This window comes from Rutilus rutilus, assembly GCF_951802725.1.
Source record: "Rutilus rutilus genome assembly, chromosome: 15".
NCBI classification, from domain to species: domain Eukaryota; kingdom Metazoa; phylum Chordata; class Actinopteri; order Cypriniformes; family Leuciscidae; genus Rutilus; species Rutilus rutilus.
In genome coordinates, this window is record NC_140220.1 from 3,558,979 (window position 1) to 3,579,095 (window position 20,117).

At 37.8% G+C, this 20,117-nt stretch overlaps 1 protein-coding gene across 1 annotated transcript in view; it reads right to left on the minus strand.

The window, feature by feature from the left end:
- fut8b (fucosyltransferase 8b (alpha (1,6) fucosyltransferase)) overlaps positions 1-20,117 on the minus strand; it is a 98,978-nt gene that overhangs the window by 16,454 nt on the left and 62,407 nt on the right. Inside the window, exons 3-5 of the mRNA XM_084431768.1 lie at positions 12,306-12,421; positions 6,582-6,747; positions 1,380-1,494 (exon numbers count right to left, since the gene is read on the minus strand). Of these exons, the coding sequence (XP_084287894.1) occupies positions 1,380-1,494; positions 6,582-6,747; positions 12,306-12,421 (397 nt within the window). The remainder of the gene's footprint in view (positions 1-1,379; positions 1,495-6,581; positions 6,748-12,305; positions 12,422-20,117) is intronic.

The following is a 20,117-nucleotide window of genomic DNA, read 5'->3' on the forward strand; positions in this document are numbered from 1 at the left end:
GTAAAGAAAACCACAATCTCGAACGGCTTCGATGTTTTCTTTTCCCGGTGCGATCAGACTGACGGGAAGACACAGATTTCAGTAAAGGGAAAGAAGGGGAAGAAAGGAACAGGCCCGGAGAGGGATGGCGATACATATTAAAAAAAAAGATATTTAATTAGTGTTGTTCGCCGAGACAAACATTATTATTATTGATCATACACAGGGTTAATGATGTAGCCAAACTTTAAGTATTCAACTGGATTTATTTGTGCTCCAGGCAGGAATGATTCCTAAAATCAGAGACTGAAAATCTCAGCTGAACAATTATTTACAAACGCAGAGAAAAGTAGTTTCCAATTACCATTTTTTTTGTCAGCCTTTGACCTAAAATATTTTCTTTAATTCCCCCCTAGGCTTTTAAATTAATATAATTCTTTTTTTTATGCATTGTCTCTGAAAAATGTATCAAAATGAAGTGAGTTTTTGCTTAAAACCAGAAAAAAATATCTGCCATTGGGATTACAAAAATAATCTTGTTTTCCCTTTGAATCAAATAGATTTTTCTGACTTTATTGGCAGATATTTTGTCATGTCTTAAGGTGAAACTCACTTAAATTTTGATACCGTGAACATAAAGCCTCCTCTCAGTACTAAATTGAGTCATTTTTCGCTGCTTGTTGCACTTAAACATTCAAATTCACACAAAATAATGTAAAAATGCCGGTCTTGGCGAGTATTCACGTAAACACAGTCCGCTGTGTTTTAAGTGAACGTAAACAGTTGAGAAAGAAAACGCATGTGTGACAGTATAACGTGTCAGGTCTTAAAGTGCTCCATGCTGCCAAATTATGAGATCATATTAAATATATATATATGTGACCCTACATCACAAAACCAGTCACATGTCACACGGGTATATTTGTGGCAATAGCCAACATACATTGTATGGGTCAAAATTAGGGATTTTTCTTTTATGCCAAAAATCATTAGGATATTAAGTAAAGATCATGTTCCATGAAGATATTTTGTAAATTTCCTATCGTAAAACATTTATTTGTGTGAGTGAATGCAGCACAATCATGAACATAAATGGACAACTTTAAAGGAGATTTTCTCAATGTTTAGATTTTTTTGCACCCTCAGATTCCAGATTTTCCAAATATTGTCCTATCCTAACAAACCACACATCAATGGAAAGATTATTTATTCAGCTTTCATGTGATGTGTAAATCTCAATTTCATAAAACTGCTCCATGTGACTGGTTTTGAGGTCCAGGGTCACATATGTCAGCTTTTCCCCATGGTATCGATGTCAAGTGTGTCTGGTAAGTTTAGAAAAGCTCTAGCCACAGTTGTGGTGAGCAGAAGAGTTGAGCGAGAGCCAGCGTGAGCTGTACCTGCAGGTATGAGATCCTGTTCTGCACCAGACTGGAGAGATCTCTGGCCTCCTTCTGTCTCCAGTCCCCCGCTCCATCGGCCTGACTGAGGAGGTGCAGGTCTGTCATGATCGTCCTGACAGCAGAGGAACACAGGAGAGAGTGTTAAACCTGCTTCTCTATCATCTGACAATTACCAGTGCTGGTCATGTGTAATCTGGAGTAATCAGGTTCCAAAAATGACTTGTATTTACAATATATTCCATTTTAAAATACTCGGACTAAAGTTACTTTTTTTTTTTATTGATTACATGATTAAATATTATTGACAAAATGGTGGTGAAATATTTCTAATACAGTTTTAGTTTTAAGTTTATTTGTCATGTATTCATATGTCAGTGACAATTTGTACATTGAAATGCTTAGTTTGAGGCTCAGGCATTATACAGTAGTGCAATAATAACATATTATTGGGGGGGGGGGGGGGGGGGGGGGTTGTACATATTTAAAGTAAAGTATATATACTATATATGCAAAACAAATATGTGACCCTGGATCACAAAACCAGTCACATGTCGCACGGGTATATTTGTGGCAATAGCCAACAATACATTGTACGGGTCAAAATTATCGATTTTTCTTTTATGCCAAAAATCATTAGGATATTAAGTAAAGATCATGTTCCATGAAGATATTTTGTAAATTTCCTACTGTAAATATATAAAACATTTATTTTTGTGAGTGAATGCAGCACAATCGTGAACATAAATGAATAACTTTAAAGGAGATATTCTCAATGTTTCGATTTCTTTCGATTTCCAATAGTTGTATCTCGGCCATTGTCAAATCCTTACAAACCACACATCAATGGAAAGCTTATTTATTCAGCATTCAGATGATGTATAAATCTCAATTAAAAAATGTACCCATGTGACTGTTTTTGAGGTCCAGGGTCACATATATGTTTGTAATTTATTGATTCTCCCAAATCTAATCTTGTATTACTATGTCTTTGGAAGGCTTTTGTCTTTCAAACACATTAAAATGCACAAATACATGCAATTCCCAAAGGGTTTTTGTCAGTCCAACCTCTTTGACGTTATATAGAGAATGGATTTTCTTTCTCTCTTTATCTTTATGGCACACGATTATTCAAATCAATGCGATCTTTTAATCTCAAAGTAATCAAAAAGTAGGCCGGTCATATTACTTGGAATGTGTAACGTAATAGATTATTACACTGCAGTGATGTTCCTCCTCAGTCTTTCTGTCTTGCTTTCCAGTGCAAATATTCTTAAATCAAGATACATTTACTTGAGAAGCAAAATTACTTAAATTATTAAGTATTAAGTCAAAATTATGCAAGTTTAAGCTTAAAACAAGAAAAATATCAGTATCACTTTACTTCACACCATTATATATAGTGCATTATAAAAGTATTTTTAATGCATTGATTATGCCTTGTAATGCACCTTATAATGCATTGTATGACACAGTTATAATACTTCTCTATTTAATGTGACACCTTCAGGAAGTATAATGCATGACAACCAATTTCAGATGCAGCAAGGAAGCTGCAAATATAATGCATTTTAACTTTAATTACAATTGTTTATAAAAATGATATAATGCATTATAACGTACATTATGAATATGCATTATACGTGAAGGCTTTAAGTAAAGGGTTACCAAAATATCTGCCAATTCTTTTTCTGACCGCATTGGCAGGTATTTTTCTTGTTTTAAGCAAAAGCTCACTTCATTTTCACTTCAAAATATATATATATATATATTTTTTTTTTGCAGTGTACAACCATGCATTGTACAGGCATGAAATTTGTCTTCAATAACGGACTATAATGTGTAAGCAATCTACCCAGCACTGTTGATTACTCATAGTGCACATTTTGACCAAATCAGATCTCAAATCTCCTTAAACCGTCCTTCACGGATGCATCAGGGTTTAAGGCATCATTTTGAAAAGAACTATGAAATCAAAATAATCCAGTCAAACCAGAGATCTGATTATTGCTCTCATAGGGCTGCCGTTACCAGCCTGTTTGTTACACAATACAGAGAGAGAAAAAGACCCGTCCTTTTGTTTAACCTTCGTCTAGATGTATTTTGCAGTATTTTAATGTGAACCCGAGGAAAAGATCAGCGTGAACATTCAACACAACATCTCCTTTTTTTGTTCGACAGAAGAAATAAAGTAATGAGTAAATGATGATCATTGTAATTTTTGGATGATCCATTCCTTTAAATCAAATAACTCCTCAAAAAGTGGGAGTTTAGACACTAGGAACGCATGAATTGTGATCAACCAGTCATTTGCTAATTCAAACAGATGGGCATATGCTGAGTTTATGAGGAGTTTAATTATTACTTCATCAATGAGAGACTCCTCAGGGAGCCGCTCGCTCCAACACGGCACAGCATTAAATGTGCATCGAGCACTTCTCTTTGTCAAAACAGGTGTGAATGTGCTGATTGACCGTCTCAGAGACGCCGAGATAATGAGATATTGACAGCGTCTCTCTCTGTAATTAGTCTAGCGGGTGATAACTCAAAATTAAGTGCTGCTATATTTCTATTGCACCACTATTAGTGTCTGGAGCCATTTCATGACGGCGAAACTGGAGACGCACATCAATTCTTCATCATCCATCTCATAAAAAAACAATTCTGAATGTTATGAAACCCGTCGACAACATGCTCGACTCATTTTTCACCCCAAAACCAGAAGAAAATAAGAAATGAATGAAAAATAATGTTTTGTTGAAAACCTAGTTTAGGTTTGAGCGTTTTTGTTGTTGCATTTTGACAATTAATCATGTAAATAATATAGTTTTTTTTCTTTTTTTTTTTTGTGGAAACTGCGATACACAATCATTCCAAAGTCTGGGGTAAGAAGAAAAGAAAGAAATTAATACTTTTATTCAGTGAGGATGCATTCAATTGATCAAAAGTGACAGTAAAGACATTCAGAATGATACAAAAGATTTCTATATCAAATAAATGCTGTTCTTTTGAACTTTATATTCATTAAAAAAGCAGCGCCTTAAGCAGCCAAGACTGTTTTCAACATTGATAATACTAATTAATTAACAATCATAATTAATAAGTGAGCACTATGATAATAATTAAGCAGCAATTAAGCATATTTCTGAAGGATCATGTGACACTGAAGACTGGAGTAATGATGCTGAAAATTCAGCTTTGCCGTCATAGGTGTAAATTGTGTTTATTGTAATAATATTTCACAATATTAATGTTTTTACTGTATTTTTGATTGGTGAATATAAAAGACTTATTTCAAAAACATTTAAAATGTCACTCCAAACGTATGATCGGTCAACTTTTTTTTTTTTTTTTTTTTTATAATGCTGATTCTCATTAAATTAGTGCAAGCCAGCTATGTTTGAGTCTATTACAGTAAAAATAATAACAATGTGTTTTTTAAGTAAAAACAATACAACAAACATGTCGATAAAAAATACTTACAATTTTCAATAGCACATTTTTTGTGCAATTGTGGCTAAATTTGCTATTGTCACAATGCAACAAATCTAAATAAAAAAACAGGTCTCATATTCTTAATGCAAATTGTAATCAAGTTTTGACTACGGGGCGAAACATGGTTTGAGAGATTCAACCTCTGAGAGTCACAAATGAGATCAGATCACAAATCTTAATTGTTTCTTCAAGAAATAATAAGGGTAAATGAGAGCAAATTAAGTGAAATGCATGTCATTTTTATTTCTCCTAAAGAATTAAAGTAATGAAGCTCCTTTTTGGGTTTTCATGTGTGTATCTTTAAATGCAAATGAGCTGTTGCTCCCCGCCCCCTTTCCAAAAGAGGGCGGAGCCTTTACAGCTCATGCCTCAGATACTCCGGCAACAACAAATAAAATGAAAAATATCAGTTTTGTTTGTTTTTGATTATCATCTGCATCGTGGTCACGCTCAAGTGACACTGCGGTTCTTCGTCATCATTAAAGTTTATTATTTGCATGCATTTTATAGCCATATCAGTTTAAACTTTTGATATGTGGTTTTCTGAGCGCAGACATCCAAAGCATTCCTGAATCGGAGACCCTGTATTAGATTAATGGGGAAAATAACAAAAGGATTTTTGGAGTGGATGGATTTTTACCATAATAGGGTGGTTGTGTACACACACCGCGGACACATAATTATGTTAAAAATCAATCTTAAAGGGTAACTCTCGCCAAAATGCAACCTAGGGTTTTTTTTTGTTAATCTACTCGAGGCAAACTTTCGTGTAAAAGCATAAATAGGATGGAAACGCCACTTTTAAGTTTGACCATATTGTAGTTTTAGGTTAAATGCCTTGTGAATGGGAGTGAATGGGACACGACTATGATAGCATCAAAAATCACTATTTTTAAAACACTAAGAAGACTCGACACAACATGAAACTGTGCTGGAAGTATCACCAGGGGCTCTACACATGAACTCCAGCATTGAGAACATTGTTTGTGTACACAGAGTTTACTAAAGAGAAAGATTTTGAACAACTGACTGTCTCTGTGTCCGCCGCCATTTTGACAGTCAAAAATAGTCGATCTCCGAATGCAACGTAACAGGGAGGAGAGTAAAGATGGAAAGCTCCTAAAGCTTAGTTCCATATAAATTCACAGATAATTTGTTGTTTTGTCGTTAGTGAAAATCAATACTGACCTTGTATTTGAAAAAGGATCCTCATATAAGAAGCAATCAGAGTCAGTTCATTCGCATTCGGAGATCGACTATTTTTGACTGTCAAAATGGTGGCGGACACAGAGACAGTGAGTTGTTCAAAATCTTTCTCTTTAGTAAACTCTGTGAACACACACAATGTTCTCAATGCTGGAGTTCATGTGTAGAGCCCCTGGTGATACTGAGAGCAAAGTTTCATGTTGTGTCGAGTCTTCTTAGTGTTTTAAAAATAGTGATTTTTGATGCTATCATAGTCGTGCCCCATTCACTCCCATTCACAAGGCAATTAGACCGAAAACGAAAATACGGTCAAACTTAAAGGTGGCGTTTCCATTCTAATTATGCTTTTAAACGAAAGTTTGCCTCGGGTAGATTAACAAAAAGACCCTAGGTTGCATTTTGGCGAGAGTTACGCTTTAAAAGTGATGTTTGCACAACAGGTCCCCACATGAAGCCAGAGTCGTCTGAGCAGTGAAAGAGCAGCGGTGAATAGCGGCTGACCTCTGTTGGTGACCCAGGTCCTGCAGGAGTGTGTCAGTGTGTTTCTGTCTGTCTGTCGGGTTGATGTGACTCAGCTTCTGGATCTCGCTTCGAATAAAATACCACAGCTCTTTCACTCCATTCTCCACCTTCCTCCGCAATTCTTCCTGTTCTCGACCCGGACCAACTGAGAAAGAGAATGAGAGATTCAAAAGTACTCTAATTAAGGAATGAGGTCTGAGAGGATGTGATATAATGTGAAGATAATCACAGCTTAAGGGTCTTGGTACAAGAAATTATCTATAGCTGAAGACCGCAGTTGACTTAGCAGCTATTACTGCTGACATATGTGTTTTATATAAAAGATGGCAGGCAGATTTGTAATAGCGTGTGAGTTTTGAAGGAAATTGCAAGAAAGGTTAGAATTGCTGTCGATCTCCCCTACAGATTTAGACTGTCCTCTTTTTGATTCTGTTCTCATTCGTCTCTCGCTCTGCTCGGTCTCCATCTTCGGCTCTTATGTAATACGTTCAGTTCAGTGCTTTTGGAGGAATCCCTCCTGGGTATAATGCCAGCAGGACGGGTGACCCTGAATGAAAGATCTGTCCCGATCCCCAGTGAGCTGCCCCGCTGTGTCCTGACTACATAGGCAGCATCCTAATGGAAATGAAACCTCAGAAGTAACTGCTCAATAGTGCTCCTCACAGATAGCATGTTGCCAAACTAAGAACATGATACTCTAATAAGCATAACATTTTGACTAAAGCTTTTGACTAAATATTTGACTAAAGCTTTTGATACTGTCAATCATGGTATTCTTCTATCGCGTCTACACAGTATCAGTCTTTCTGAAACCGCATTAGGTTGGATTAGGAACTACTTAAAGAAAAGGGTGCAAATTAAGGGGTCTCTTTCTGATAGGCTCAGTATTGAATCTGGTGTGCCACAGGGGTCCATTTTGGGTCCCCTGTTATTTACACTATATATTAACAATCTTCAGACGCAAGTATTCATTTATATGCAGATGACACTATAATTTATTGTTTTGCATCCTCCATTGATAGTTGCATTTCAAAGTAGCAGGAAGCATTTGTAATAGTTCAGCGCAACCTCATCTCTTTAAAACTAGTTCTGAATGACAAGAAAACAAAATGCATGGTCTTTTCTAGGAAACATAAGTGTGAATCTTCTCCACCACTTCTTTACACTCTGCAGGGTAAATCTATAGAACTGGTCTCCTCCTACAGATACCTAGGCTTTGTGTTGGAGGAGGACTTATCACTCAAGTTACATGTTAAACAATTGCTATCTAAGTTAACGTTACAGCTGGGGTTTTATTTTCGAAATAGTGGCTGTTTTTCACAGTCAGCCAAGAGATAGTTGGTGGAAGCTACCTTCTTACCTGTCTTAGATTATGGAGATGTTTTTTTACAGAAATACCACTTTAGACTCTGTTTATCACTCTGCTCTAAGATTTATAACTCGTACAAATGATTATACTCATCATTGTGCACTGTATGAAATGGTTGGTTGGCCTTCACTTCACTTAAGAAGGTACAAGCATTGGCTTATACTTGTGTACAAGGCCATAGTTGGTCAGCTTCCTCTGTATATGATTAGTCTATTAACTGTCAATAGTCAAGGGTATAATCTGCGTTCAAGTAGATATATTCTTTTAAATGTTCCCTTAATGAAGACAGAGTTTGGAAGAACTGCTTTTATTTATAGTGCACCAACTGCTTGGAATGTGATTCAAAGATCACTGAAACTTACTGTATTTATTTCAATCAATGAGTTTAAGTTACATCTCAACCAAACATTCCAAACTGTCTGCACCTCTTCTTAACTTTTAATTTTGTTTTATTGTTGTGTGTGTGAGTGTGTATGTGTGTGGTTGTGAGTGTGAGTGTGAGTGTGTGAGTGTGTTAGTGTATGTGTGTGTGTTGTGATTATTGTTTTATGTACTTAGTTTTACTTTGTCTGTTATTATTATTTTTCTGTGTGCTGCTACCTTGGCCAGGGCTCACTTGTAAATGAGATATCTATCTCAATGTGATTTTCTTCCCTGGTTAAATAAAGGTATAATAAAAAAATAAAATAAAAAATAAAATCAAATAGCAATCTCAAATATTAGGTTCTATTTAAAAAAAAAAAAATTTCATCAATATGTATCTGTATTATCATTATTTATTTATAGCATTTTTTTATATAGATCTGTGAAACAAATGCAAGAAGGAATATGTGTTTGTGTGTGTGTATGTATATATATATATATATATATATATACACACACACACACACACACACACACACACATACATACGTGCACACACAGCACATTGGATATGTAATGGATTACATATATATTTCACCGGCCACTTTATTAGGTACACCTGTTCAACTACTTATTAACTCAACTATCTCATCAGCCAATCACACGGCAGCAACTCAAAGCATTTAGGCATGTAGAAATGATCAAGACGTACTGCTGAAGTTCAAACTGAGCATAGGAATGAGGAAGAAAGGTGATTTACGTGACTTTGAATGTGGCACGGTTGTTGCTATTCTGAGTGTTTCAGAAACTGCTGATCTACTGGGATTTTCACACACAATAATCTCTAGGGTTTACAGAGAATGGAAGAAACACCGGTGTCACTCCTGTCAGCTGAGAACAGAAAACTGAGGCTATAATACACACAGACTCACTAAAACTGGACTAAAGAAGATTGGAGAGAGTCTGGATTTCTGCTGTCATTCAGATGTTCGGGACAGAATCTGGTGAAAACAACATGAAAGCATGGATGATCCTGTCTTGTATCAGCGGTTCAGGTGCTGCTACTGTAATGGGTGTTTATTGACACACTTTGGGCTCTTAGTAACAATTGAGCTTCATTTAAACGCCACAGTTGACCTGAGTATTGTTGCTGACCGTGTCCATCCCTTTATGACCACGGTAGACCATCTTCTGATGGAAACTTCTAGCAGGATAACACACACATCACAACTATAGAAACAAATGCTGTTCTATTCTAGTGAAGAATAATTTCAATAAGCACTATCACTATGGCTATAAATCTTGTCTTTGACTTCAGGTGCTGTGTAGGTGGGCAGCTCAAACACAGCTGGCTTATCCTCGAATCCGTCCTCTCATTACAGCAGAGGTGACCTGAGTGAGACACACAGCATCTATCGCTCCTTTTATAGGGGTCAGAACAAGCACGAGGAGAGAGAGACTCTTTAAGGATGATTCTCATATATCTGTGACCTCTGGTCCAGGGTGATGATAATGATGTTGGTAGTTATTTCTGGCAGATCCTGCAGCAAGGAAATTTCCCCCATCCTGACCCTGATGATTATGCATGCAGAGACTTGAATACACAGATATAAATGCAAACATTCAAACTCTACCTACACAATGAATCATTCTGTTGTGATTCTGTTAAACCTACAAGGATGTCAATGTGCCAAGTCCATATTCTCGTCAGAAATATTCACGTTAAAAATCTCAAGTTGTGTCAATCTCGTTTACACACTGCCTCTGTAAACTTTGAATCGCTCAGGATAATCCCGCAGGTCCTTGATAAGGAGACGGACTCTCCTTCCTCTCTACGCAATCTCAGGATTGGATGGACACAATATTTCCTCTTTTTTTCCTCATTTTGAGAAGAGAGAGAACAACAAAAGCAAGCAGTCAGGATGATTTTGTTGTCCTCTCTCTTCTTAAAAAGAGAAAAAGAATGAGGAAATATTGGGTCCATCCAATCCTGAGATTGCGTAGAGAGGAAGGAGAGTTACACCTCCTTATCAAGGAGCTTCGGGATCATCCCGAGCAATTCAAAGTTTACTTCAGGATGTCAGTGGTTCAGTTTGATGCTAGCGATACTGGAGCCGCATATTACAATGAAAACCACCAATTTCTGTGAACCAATTGATCATGAACAGTTCTGGATTTTGGCGTTCGCTTGTACGGTGGCTCTGAATAGTCAAAACACCTCTCAAAATGAACCTGATCCGAATTTTTTTTCGGAGGCAGTGTGTAAACGTGATTGACACAACGTGAGGTGGTCGTATTTATTTTTTAACGTGCGGAAATTTCGGCTAGAATAAAAACAGCATGCTCAGAGCTAATGTTTTTCATTGCTAAAGTGCCTCTATTATGCTATTTTAAAGGATCCTCATTTTGTTTTGGAGTCTCCTACAATAGGTTAACATGCATAAGGTAAAAAAAACCACTTAATTTTCTCATAATATACAGTATATTGCAGCATCAACTCTTTTCTCAGTGTCTGAAACCGTTTGATCAAGAATCTCTAATCTCTCTAAACCCCTCCTTTCCAACAGCCTACTCTGCTCTGCTCTGATTGGTCAGAGGGCCCAGTCTGTTGGAAGCCAAATGTCCATTTCCATATCTGAATTTTAGCTCTGGATCTTCCTCAGCACTTAATCATATGAACAGTAACGATGGCGTCGGATTTACCGTATCAATTCCAGCGCTGACTGCATCAAAGTTGATTTGGTTTCGCTGTACAAAACACAGCGTCTTCTCAACAAACACGAACCAAACTCTTTCAGGCCTCAGATACAACTACAGTGTTTGAGGGCGTGGCAAAGTAAACGTTGTTCGCAGGCAGCCAATGAAGACCATAGGCTGGCAATATGCAAATTTGTTACAAATCTACATAGGTTCAGTAGGAAGTAAGACTCGAAATGCTTCTTTCTTTTGGGTGACAAGAACTACATTTATCTGCACTTTGATCTTTGAAACTTTGCAGACCTTTACATTCACAAACAGCCATATTACACACTACAAAAAAAGGTCACATATCCGAAAAAGCATAATAGGGGCACTTTAAAATACGTTCTTGCATCCAGTTTTAACATGCAACTATAAGTATGACATTCATAGGCTGATTCCCCCCTGAATAGCAAACACTGTGACTCAATAGGCGCGTTTCCATTACAGATTTGCGCAAAAACTCGACTAAATGTCGACAAAAAACTATTGCGAAATGACGGCGTTTCCATTAACCGATGTTATGCGACTAAAACTTCATTTTTTCCTCTCGCGATAAGTAAAATCCTTCCAAAAATCATGGCAACGGACGTTGGTAGGTTTATGTACTATATCCCAGCCACTGCACTAGCCATTATTATTAATGGAAGGAGACGTGTGTGTGTTTTCCAAGCATTAATGGTAAGGAACGACCCTTATTATACTTGTGAGCGGCACATATGAGGAGTTTCTGGGTGTTTCTCACTCATTTCTGCTTCGAGGTCTTGATTGTGGCCTTTATTTGAGGTTTAGAATCCATTATTCCTGTAATTATTTTGTCTTATATGAATTTAATAAAGAGCTCTGTCTCGTCTTCTGTCCAAACACACCGCGTCATCTACGTCAGGTGACCCGTAAATGCGCAAAAACTGTTTCCATTGCAGTTTTGCGAAATATTTCTTTTTTGAATTGCCTGAAAAAACCACCTCATGCGAGCGGAAAAACTTTTTTGCGATAAATGGAAGTTTTTGCGAAATTGACGTGTTTCCGTAATTTGAAGGGTAATGGAAACGCGGCTAGTGACACTATCAAAACCAGCCTGAAACATCTTCACTGGCTCAAACAATGGTGTGAGTTTGGGTCAGACCAGTTTATCTGACCAATGTTAGACCATGAGTATTTGGACATGTATGGACAAGGGTTCTGTTAGGGTTAAGAAAGGGAGACTTAGTCCTGTTTATCTCTTTACTTGCCTTCTCCAGATAATCTCTGAAAACTGTGGATCTTCTGTTTGGCTCGGCTTAGCTGTTCCTCAAGAGACCGGAGTCTTCCTGACGATATTGGCCCATCCGACTGTCCTTCCGGCATCCTGCAAAACACACACGGTTTGTTAGCGAAACGCTTCCGCAGCTTAGAGTATGCAAACAGCGGATCTGTCTGCTCTTCTCACGCCGTCAATGAAGAAAGCAATCAGACCGTAAAACAAACGGAGAGCGACACGGAAAACGACAGGCTCCGAACGTTGATTCACTGGAGCCTGATTATGGATTGGCCATGAATAAAATAATCATAAATGTCTGCTGTGATGTTCAATAGCGTTTAGTGCACTGCATAAATTTGCTGCCTATACATTCGTCTAAAGCATAATTGCTAATTACAGTTTGGCAGTGTTCGTTTCTATTCAGCTGATTTAGATGAAATCACCTCTTAACTAACGAGCATTTGGGAAACTCTGCATGACACAAACAACTGCTCGTTTAGTATCACATATTATCATATTGAGCTTTTATTTAATAACTGAATGTTTACTGAATATTTCTATTTGCTTTTAAGGGGCGGTAAACGGGTCAATATGCGCGTCCAAGTGCTAAAACCACTGAGTAGATCGCTTATACTAAGTATTAATATGGTAATCATACATTAATATTAATTCTTCTGCTGAATGCATATGCATGAGGGTATATATGCAAAGGAACAAAGATTAGCGTGGAGAAATCAATGGAGCATGTTAGCACAATTTGCAAGAGTGGAGGAGGGAATACTAATTGATTCAAAAGATGCAAAAAGGGCTTTTAATTTTAAAGCAAATGACAAAAACAGCCACAAGTGGTGAGAAAACCAGCCGGCTTCGATATGCAAAAAGAAAAAGCAGGGCATTAGAAAGACAACACCGTTCAATTGTTTGGGGTCAGCAAGGCTTTTTTGAAAAGAAAGAAATTAATTCTTTATGAATCACATTTATTCTTAAGTCTATAAGACTATAATTACGCAAATCTTAGAATTTTGACACACTTAAAGGGGTGGTTGATTATGATTTATCTTTTCTAACTTTAGTTAGTGTGTAATGTTGCTGTTTGAGCATAAACAACATCTGCAAAGTTACAATGCTCAAAGTTCAAAGCAAAGGGAGATATTTGCTTTTAAAGAAATCGCTTTTTAAGGACTACAACAAACGGCTGGTAGAGACTACACCACATTCCTCCCGGGTTAGTGACATCACCAACCCTAGAATTTACATAAACCCCGCCCCCTGAACACGATTTATAGATTATCAAGACAGAATATGCTAATCAATGACTAGAAGATAACTACACATCAGCTACATAAATTCATCAACTAACCGTTCAGAAATGTCCTGTTGCTTCTACATGTTGTCACTTCTTCTTGAGTCTCTCCATCATTGTCTGACTCTGTTTTGAACATCAAAAGCTAAAAGTTTTCGAAATTTCCAGTGCATGTCTGTGTGAGGTAAATGACATGAGCTGTTGAAGCTCCGCCCTCTGTGCCGGGAGCAGCAGCTCATTAGCATTTAAAGGAACAGGCACAAAAACGGTGCGTTTTTGGTTGCCCTCAAAAAGTGACAATTTTAACATGCTGTATAAAAATATCTGTGGGGTATTTTGAGCTAAAACTTCACACACACACTCTGGGGACATCAGAGACTTATTTTACATCTTATGAAAAGGGCATTATACCACCCCTTTATGACTAGAGTTTTACTTTGAGCAGATTTATGTAACATGCATTCCTTTGAGTTTTCCGCACACAGATGACATCATTGTCAAAACGATCCTCATTGCACTTTGAAACCAGGGGGGCAGGGATTTGTATTATTTTGAAGGTACCCCCGGGCGCCGCCATTGGCTAGCGGAACCCCACCTGCAGTTAGCATCCCATTGACTCCCATTCATTTTGGCGTCACTTTGACAGCGAATAACTTCACATCTGAGGCGTTTAAAGACTCCATTTGTCCATTATTTATTTCTAAAGAAACACGAAAATGTATAAAAGGCTCCATTACCTTGTAGCTTACGTTATGGCCCTGTAGAAGCAGTTTTTGTAAAAGTAGGCTAACGATTGCATCACAGCCACGCGACTCTCTGTCGCACAGTAGGAAATTACCGTATGGACAGGAGTAGAAGCTCGCGGGCAATCGGGAGGACGTCGAGGCAAAATGACAAAGTAATTAATCAGAACATCTACAAAAAGTTTCTCCTTAGTTTCTTTGTCCTGTATCGTCTATGTTAAAAGTGGTTGTGTTTACATTTACTCCTACGATCGCCTGAGTTTTCCGCTTCGATACAAAAACCAACCATGACACATGTCCCCCTATTCTAGTTAAAGACGTTTCTCTAACTGCAATCTGGAAAGTCTATTGCAGTCTATTCAGAATTGTGGGAGAATCGTGATTTCTTTATTTAAACAATATATATATATATATATATATATATATATATATATATACACTTTTTTTTTTTTTTTTTTTTATTAATCCAGAATAATGCAGCTCTACTTCAATTCCATCTAACGAGTGTGTGACACGAGCATCAGACGGGGCAGAACTTCAGAACTGCTGATGGAGAGCAAAACAGAGTCTGATACAGGACGGAACGGCGGCCAAATGACATTACAGCGAGTGAATTACTGTCAGTCACTGACTGGAAATTACAAGAGTCGCAAGATTAGCCAGGACACTGAAGCCTGAAGATCACACAGATTTTGCCGATGAAAAAGAGGCAAGGAAGATGTGCATACTGCGAAATGATTATAGAATTTGCACAGACTTCTATACAGTAAATGCTGTTACTTTTTCCAAGCAATCAGACTGAAGGTTTTCACCTGGTGGATGATGAAATAGGTGGAAAAATCCCACAGACTTGCATTGAAGAAGGGACCAGAGCTGTACCTAGAGACTTGAAGAGGGACTCTGTTTAATTGGACCAGAAAGAAACCACTAAGAACACCAGAGTAACTGCATGGCAACATGTTAAAATCACCCATAACACCCTAGTAACTGCACATGAATGTGTTTAAAATCACCCAGACGACTCACTCTCAGAAAAAAAGTACAATATTGTACCTTAACCTTTAAAAGAAACGGTGCATATATGTACCTTTTAATGCTTTTTGACCCTCAAAAAGGTACATATATGTACCTTGAGGTCCAATAATAAACCCTATGGGGGTAGATTGTACCTTGGGGGACAGAAATGGACTCCTACTGTACCCCTATTTCTGACAGTGTATACAGTAACCACTTGGCAATATACTAAAACCACTCAAAACACCTTAGCAAGTGCATTAGAACATGCTAAAGAACAATCAGCTAACCAAGAAAACCCTAGTAACTGCATAGCAAAATGCTAAATCCACTTAGAACACTCTAGCACTCAAAAGCACTCACCCTACGCCCTGGCAATCATCCTTAAAGGCCCGCTGAAGTGCCTTGGAACAGCAGCTTTGTATGTTGCGCTGACGTAATTTCCACTGAAACAGGAAGCTGAGGCGGGACATATTGAATGGCTCCTCCCCTTTTTCAAATAGCCAATAGCGTTTAGTTTAGCTCACAGACTGCAAGTCGTACTTGACAGCACCTTGGAAGCGAATCCGAGCGCTGATGATACACTGGATTCAATAGTAGAGGTGTGAATAAATTCTAGCCATTTTAATCTTATCCAACATACAGTTGGACAACGGAATAAACCTTGAGCGTTTGAGCAACATCTCCGACACATATCGCTTTGTGACTCTCAACGGTCGCTTTGGCCAGGTGGTGTTTATAGCAGAGGGGGCGGAGCTTAAGAGAGCATTTGATTGGACAGAAGATGTGATGAGAAACTGAAGTCCGCGGTGATGTAGAGATCGTGTCGACTAGACTCTCCGCTGTGAAGGCCTCATCGACACCACAGCCAGCGGCACTGATCCTCAACAAACTCGTCCCATGCCAGCGTGACTCCAATCTTCAACCAGATGGAACTGGATAATATTCTGATTGTTCCAAACCAATCTGACCTCTGACCTATAATGCTGCCTGAATCATAATCATACACTGTTTGTTCGTTGGCCAGAAGAGAACTGAGCGACTGAGTCGGGTTTTTTCTCCATTCTGCCCTGATGGAGATTTGGTTCCTCGCCACTGTCGCCTTTTCCACGTTTGTTGCCATTTGGCTTGGCTTGCTTAGTTGGGGACATTCAATTTAACATTTAATTTAATATTCAACAATAATATTGATCTGCACTGGCACTATTATACAAGAACTGAACTGAGCTGGACGATGACATCACGGTTTACTCCAGAGCGGCTAAATATATATAAATGAACTGAATGAATAACTTTTTTTAAACAAAAAAGAAACTTACTTAAAGGAGAACTCCGGTCAATTTTAACATTGAGCTCATTTTTTTGTACATTTGGAGTGCTGTCAGTACAGAGAACAACGACAAAAATCGGTGTTGCCTACAACGTGTTATCCTCTTTTTAATATGTGCACCCTGTTGACTTCAATGGGGCAAGTTTTAAACCTGCTTTTAGGCTCTTAACATCCTTGATGTGTCATTACAAGTGCACAGGTCATGTGAGTGATTCCTTCTGAGTGAACGCGGGTGAATCTGACTGCAGTAGATGTGAAAGAAATATATAAAAATGATGTTTATTCAGCCAGCGCACATACCTGTATTTACATCCTGTTTTCGGTCGAAGTCCACAGTAGTCGATTGTCGAGTTCACGCGCGTGATCATAGGTACTAAACCTATGCGCGTGAACTCGACAATCGACTACTTTGGACTTCGACCGAAAACAGGATGTAAATACAGGTATGTGCGCTGGCTGAATAAACATCATTTTTATATATTTCTTTCACATCGCGTTCACTCTGAAGGAATCACTCACATGACCTGTGCACTTGTAATGACACATCAAGGATGTTAAGAGCCTAAAAGCAGGTTTAAAACTTGCCCCATTGAAGTCAACAGGGTGCACATATTAAAAAGAGGATAACACGGTGTAGGCAACACCGATTTTTGTCGTTGTTCTCTGTACTGACAGCACTCCAAATGTACAAAAAATTAGCTCAATGTTAAAATTGACCGGAGTTCTCCTTTAAGCTGGACTGTGACGCTATTTTCTTCTAGAAACAAACTTTGTTGTATTATTTTGATGTTATCTCTGTAAAGCTGCTTTGAATCAAAATGTATTGTAAAAAGCGCTATATAAATAAATGTGACTCGACATAAAAATCCTTGATCCATTTTAGCGGAAGTGAGAGATTGTAAATTTTAAATGCTTATATCTCCTAAATGCGAAATTTTGAAACACACCAGCTTATTCATAACCTTAAGGCTAACATATTCAAATCTAAAAGCAAAAAAAAACAAAAAAAAACGTATATTTTGATTTCAGGGGGCCTTTAATATCATGTCAACACAAACCTGTGATTGGTCACTTGTGATGTCAGTCAGACGGTCTCTTCCAATCCAGAATAAGCTGCGATGTGGACTGACCTTTAAGCCGATAGTCAGAAGTCTGGCTACGCATACTAAGAGGAATAGCACAATATTCTTAATCATAAGAGTGCTTTTAGTGCAGGGAAGCTGTTTTCTTTTCTAAGTTTATTGTGTGTGTTCTTGGCAAGTGTCACTATGAAGAATGTTTGTGGCAGAATATTTTCCAGGGCTCGTGGCAATTTTAATTGCTCATATAATGATATTGACAGAAAGCACACACATCTTCACCCAGCCCGAGGGTGTGGACCGCCGCGTCTCGATGAAACAAATGAACGTTACGATGTGTGGAGAAACATTGATAATAATGCACGGCAGCACACGCGGGCCATCGTCAGAAACCATCCCATTTCTCTTCAGCGAAGGCTGGAAACGTTTTATTGCTTTGAGCATCACTTCCCATGTTAATTTATCTATCCAGTAGGTTTTTTTCATTCACCACTTTATTATAGTAGTATGTGCATATATAAATTACATGAAACATAAAAGTGCCTTCTGGCATTCGAACAGTGCTTTCTTGAAGACATTCATTTAAGAAAAGAGGAGAAATAAAGGTCTTCAATGCTTTTTTCCAGATTTCTCTAACCAGCAGGTTTTAGACGTGACATTTTGATACTATATTATTGTTGTTGTTATTTAAATATAAATAAAATATATTATATGCATTATACTATATATATATACACTATACTATATATTATATATAGTATAGACAGCTAAATATAATCATATTATAGTTAATTAATATGAAAAATTAATATTAAATTAATATTAAATTAAAATTAAATTTAATATTAAATTAAATTTTTGTTAATTAATATTAAAAATACAATCAAGTAATAATATAGAGTAAATATTTTTGTTCTTATAATATTTTATTGTATTTAAACAATACTAATTACAAATACTTAGTAAGTATTATTAAGTATAAATGATTATTACTGTTACTATTATTATTTAAAATAAATATACATGAAAAATATATAAACACACACAGCAAAATATCAATTATAATTATATTACTGTACTTGAATGTACATGTTCTTACACTCTCTCTCACTCACTCAGTCACACACACTCTCACACACACTCACACAACACTCACTCACTCACTCACACACACACACACACACACACACACACACACTCTCGCACTCACTTGCTCTCTCTCTCTCTCTCTCTCTCTCTCTCTCTCTCTCTCTCACACACACACACACTTGCTCTCACCCTCTCTCTCAGACACACACTTGCTCTCACTCACACACTCACACTCACACACACACACACACACACTCACACACACACACACACACACACACACACACACACACACACACACACACACACACACACACACACACACACACACACACACACACACACACACACACACACACACACACACACACACACACACACACACACACACACACACACACTCACTCTCTCTAGTCCTAGTGAATCTGGCCTGACAAAAGCACACTACATGCAGCTGTTTTATAATTAATACTCCTCCAGTCCAAGGACACTGTCTGGATCTATCAGAGATCCCGGGATTGATATTGTGGACCTCCAGGTTTAGAGCCGATCAATGTGAGACTGGGACCCTGACTGAGGCCGAAAGACACATAAGAGCCACATTGGACGATCTGTTTGGAATTAAAGCGCAGAATACATTGATCAGATCAAGATTTATATCTGAAACAGATGCTCCTCCTTCAGCCTGACAAAGACAAATGACCAAAGCAGCTTTACTCACTGCTTATGGACAATAGCTTGACTCTCAGGATCCATAAAAGAGCTGTTTTTGAGGAACTATTCGCTTGTGTGTTACAGACAATCGAACACAGGTTCAGTTTCAAGCACACTTCCCTTACAAAACAGCACTGTGGTGGGACTACTACCACTTTAATGCTGTAACCAACACTTTTCACAATTAACTACTTGTGGAAGCTGTAATCTGTAATTATTTATTGAATTAATTTGTGCAGCCCTACTTCACTGATGATCTTTTTAATGAGGCTGTATTATGCACGTTTACAAAGTCTTGATTTTATTTTTGCGGTCTAATACAATCTTAGCCTGACGTCGTCATACTCAGATTCTAGTCAGAATGTGAGTCTGATCTGCTCCATTGGGCTGTGATTATGGGGCGTTTCAACCGAACCAGGAAGGAAAATGCCTCTGCACTCAATTGGATAGACCTACAACCAATCAGAGCAATGGAGTAAGTGACGTATTTGTTCTTCATTCATGTTTCCGATCGACAAATGCCTTGATCGCG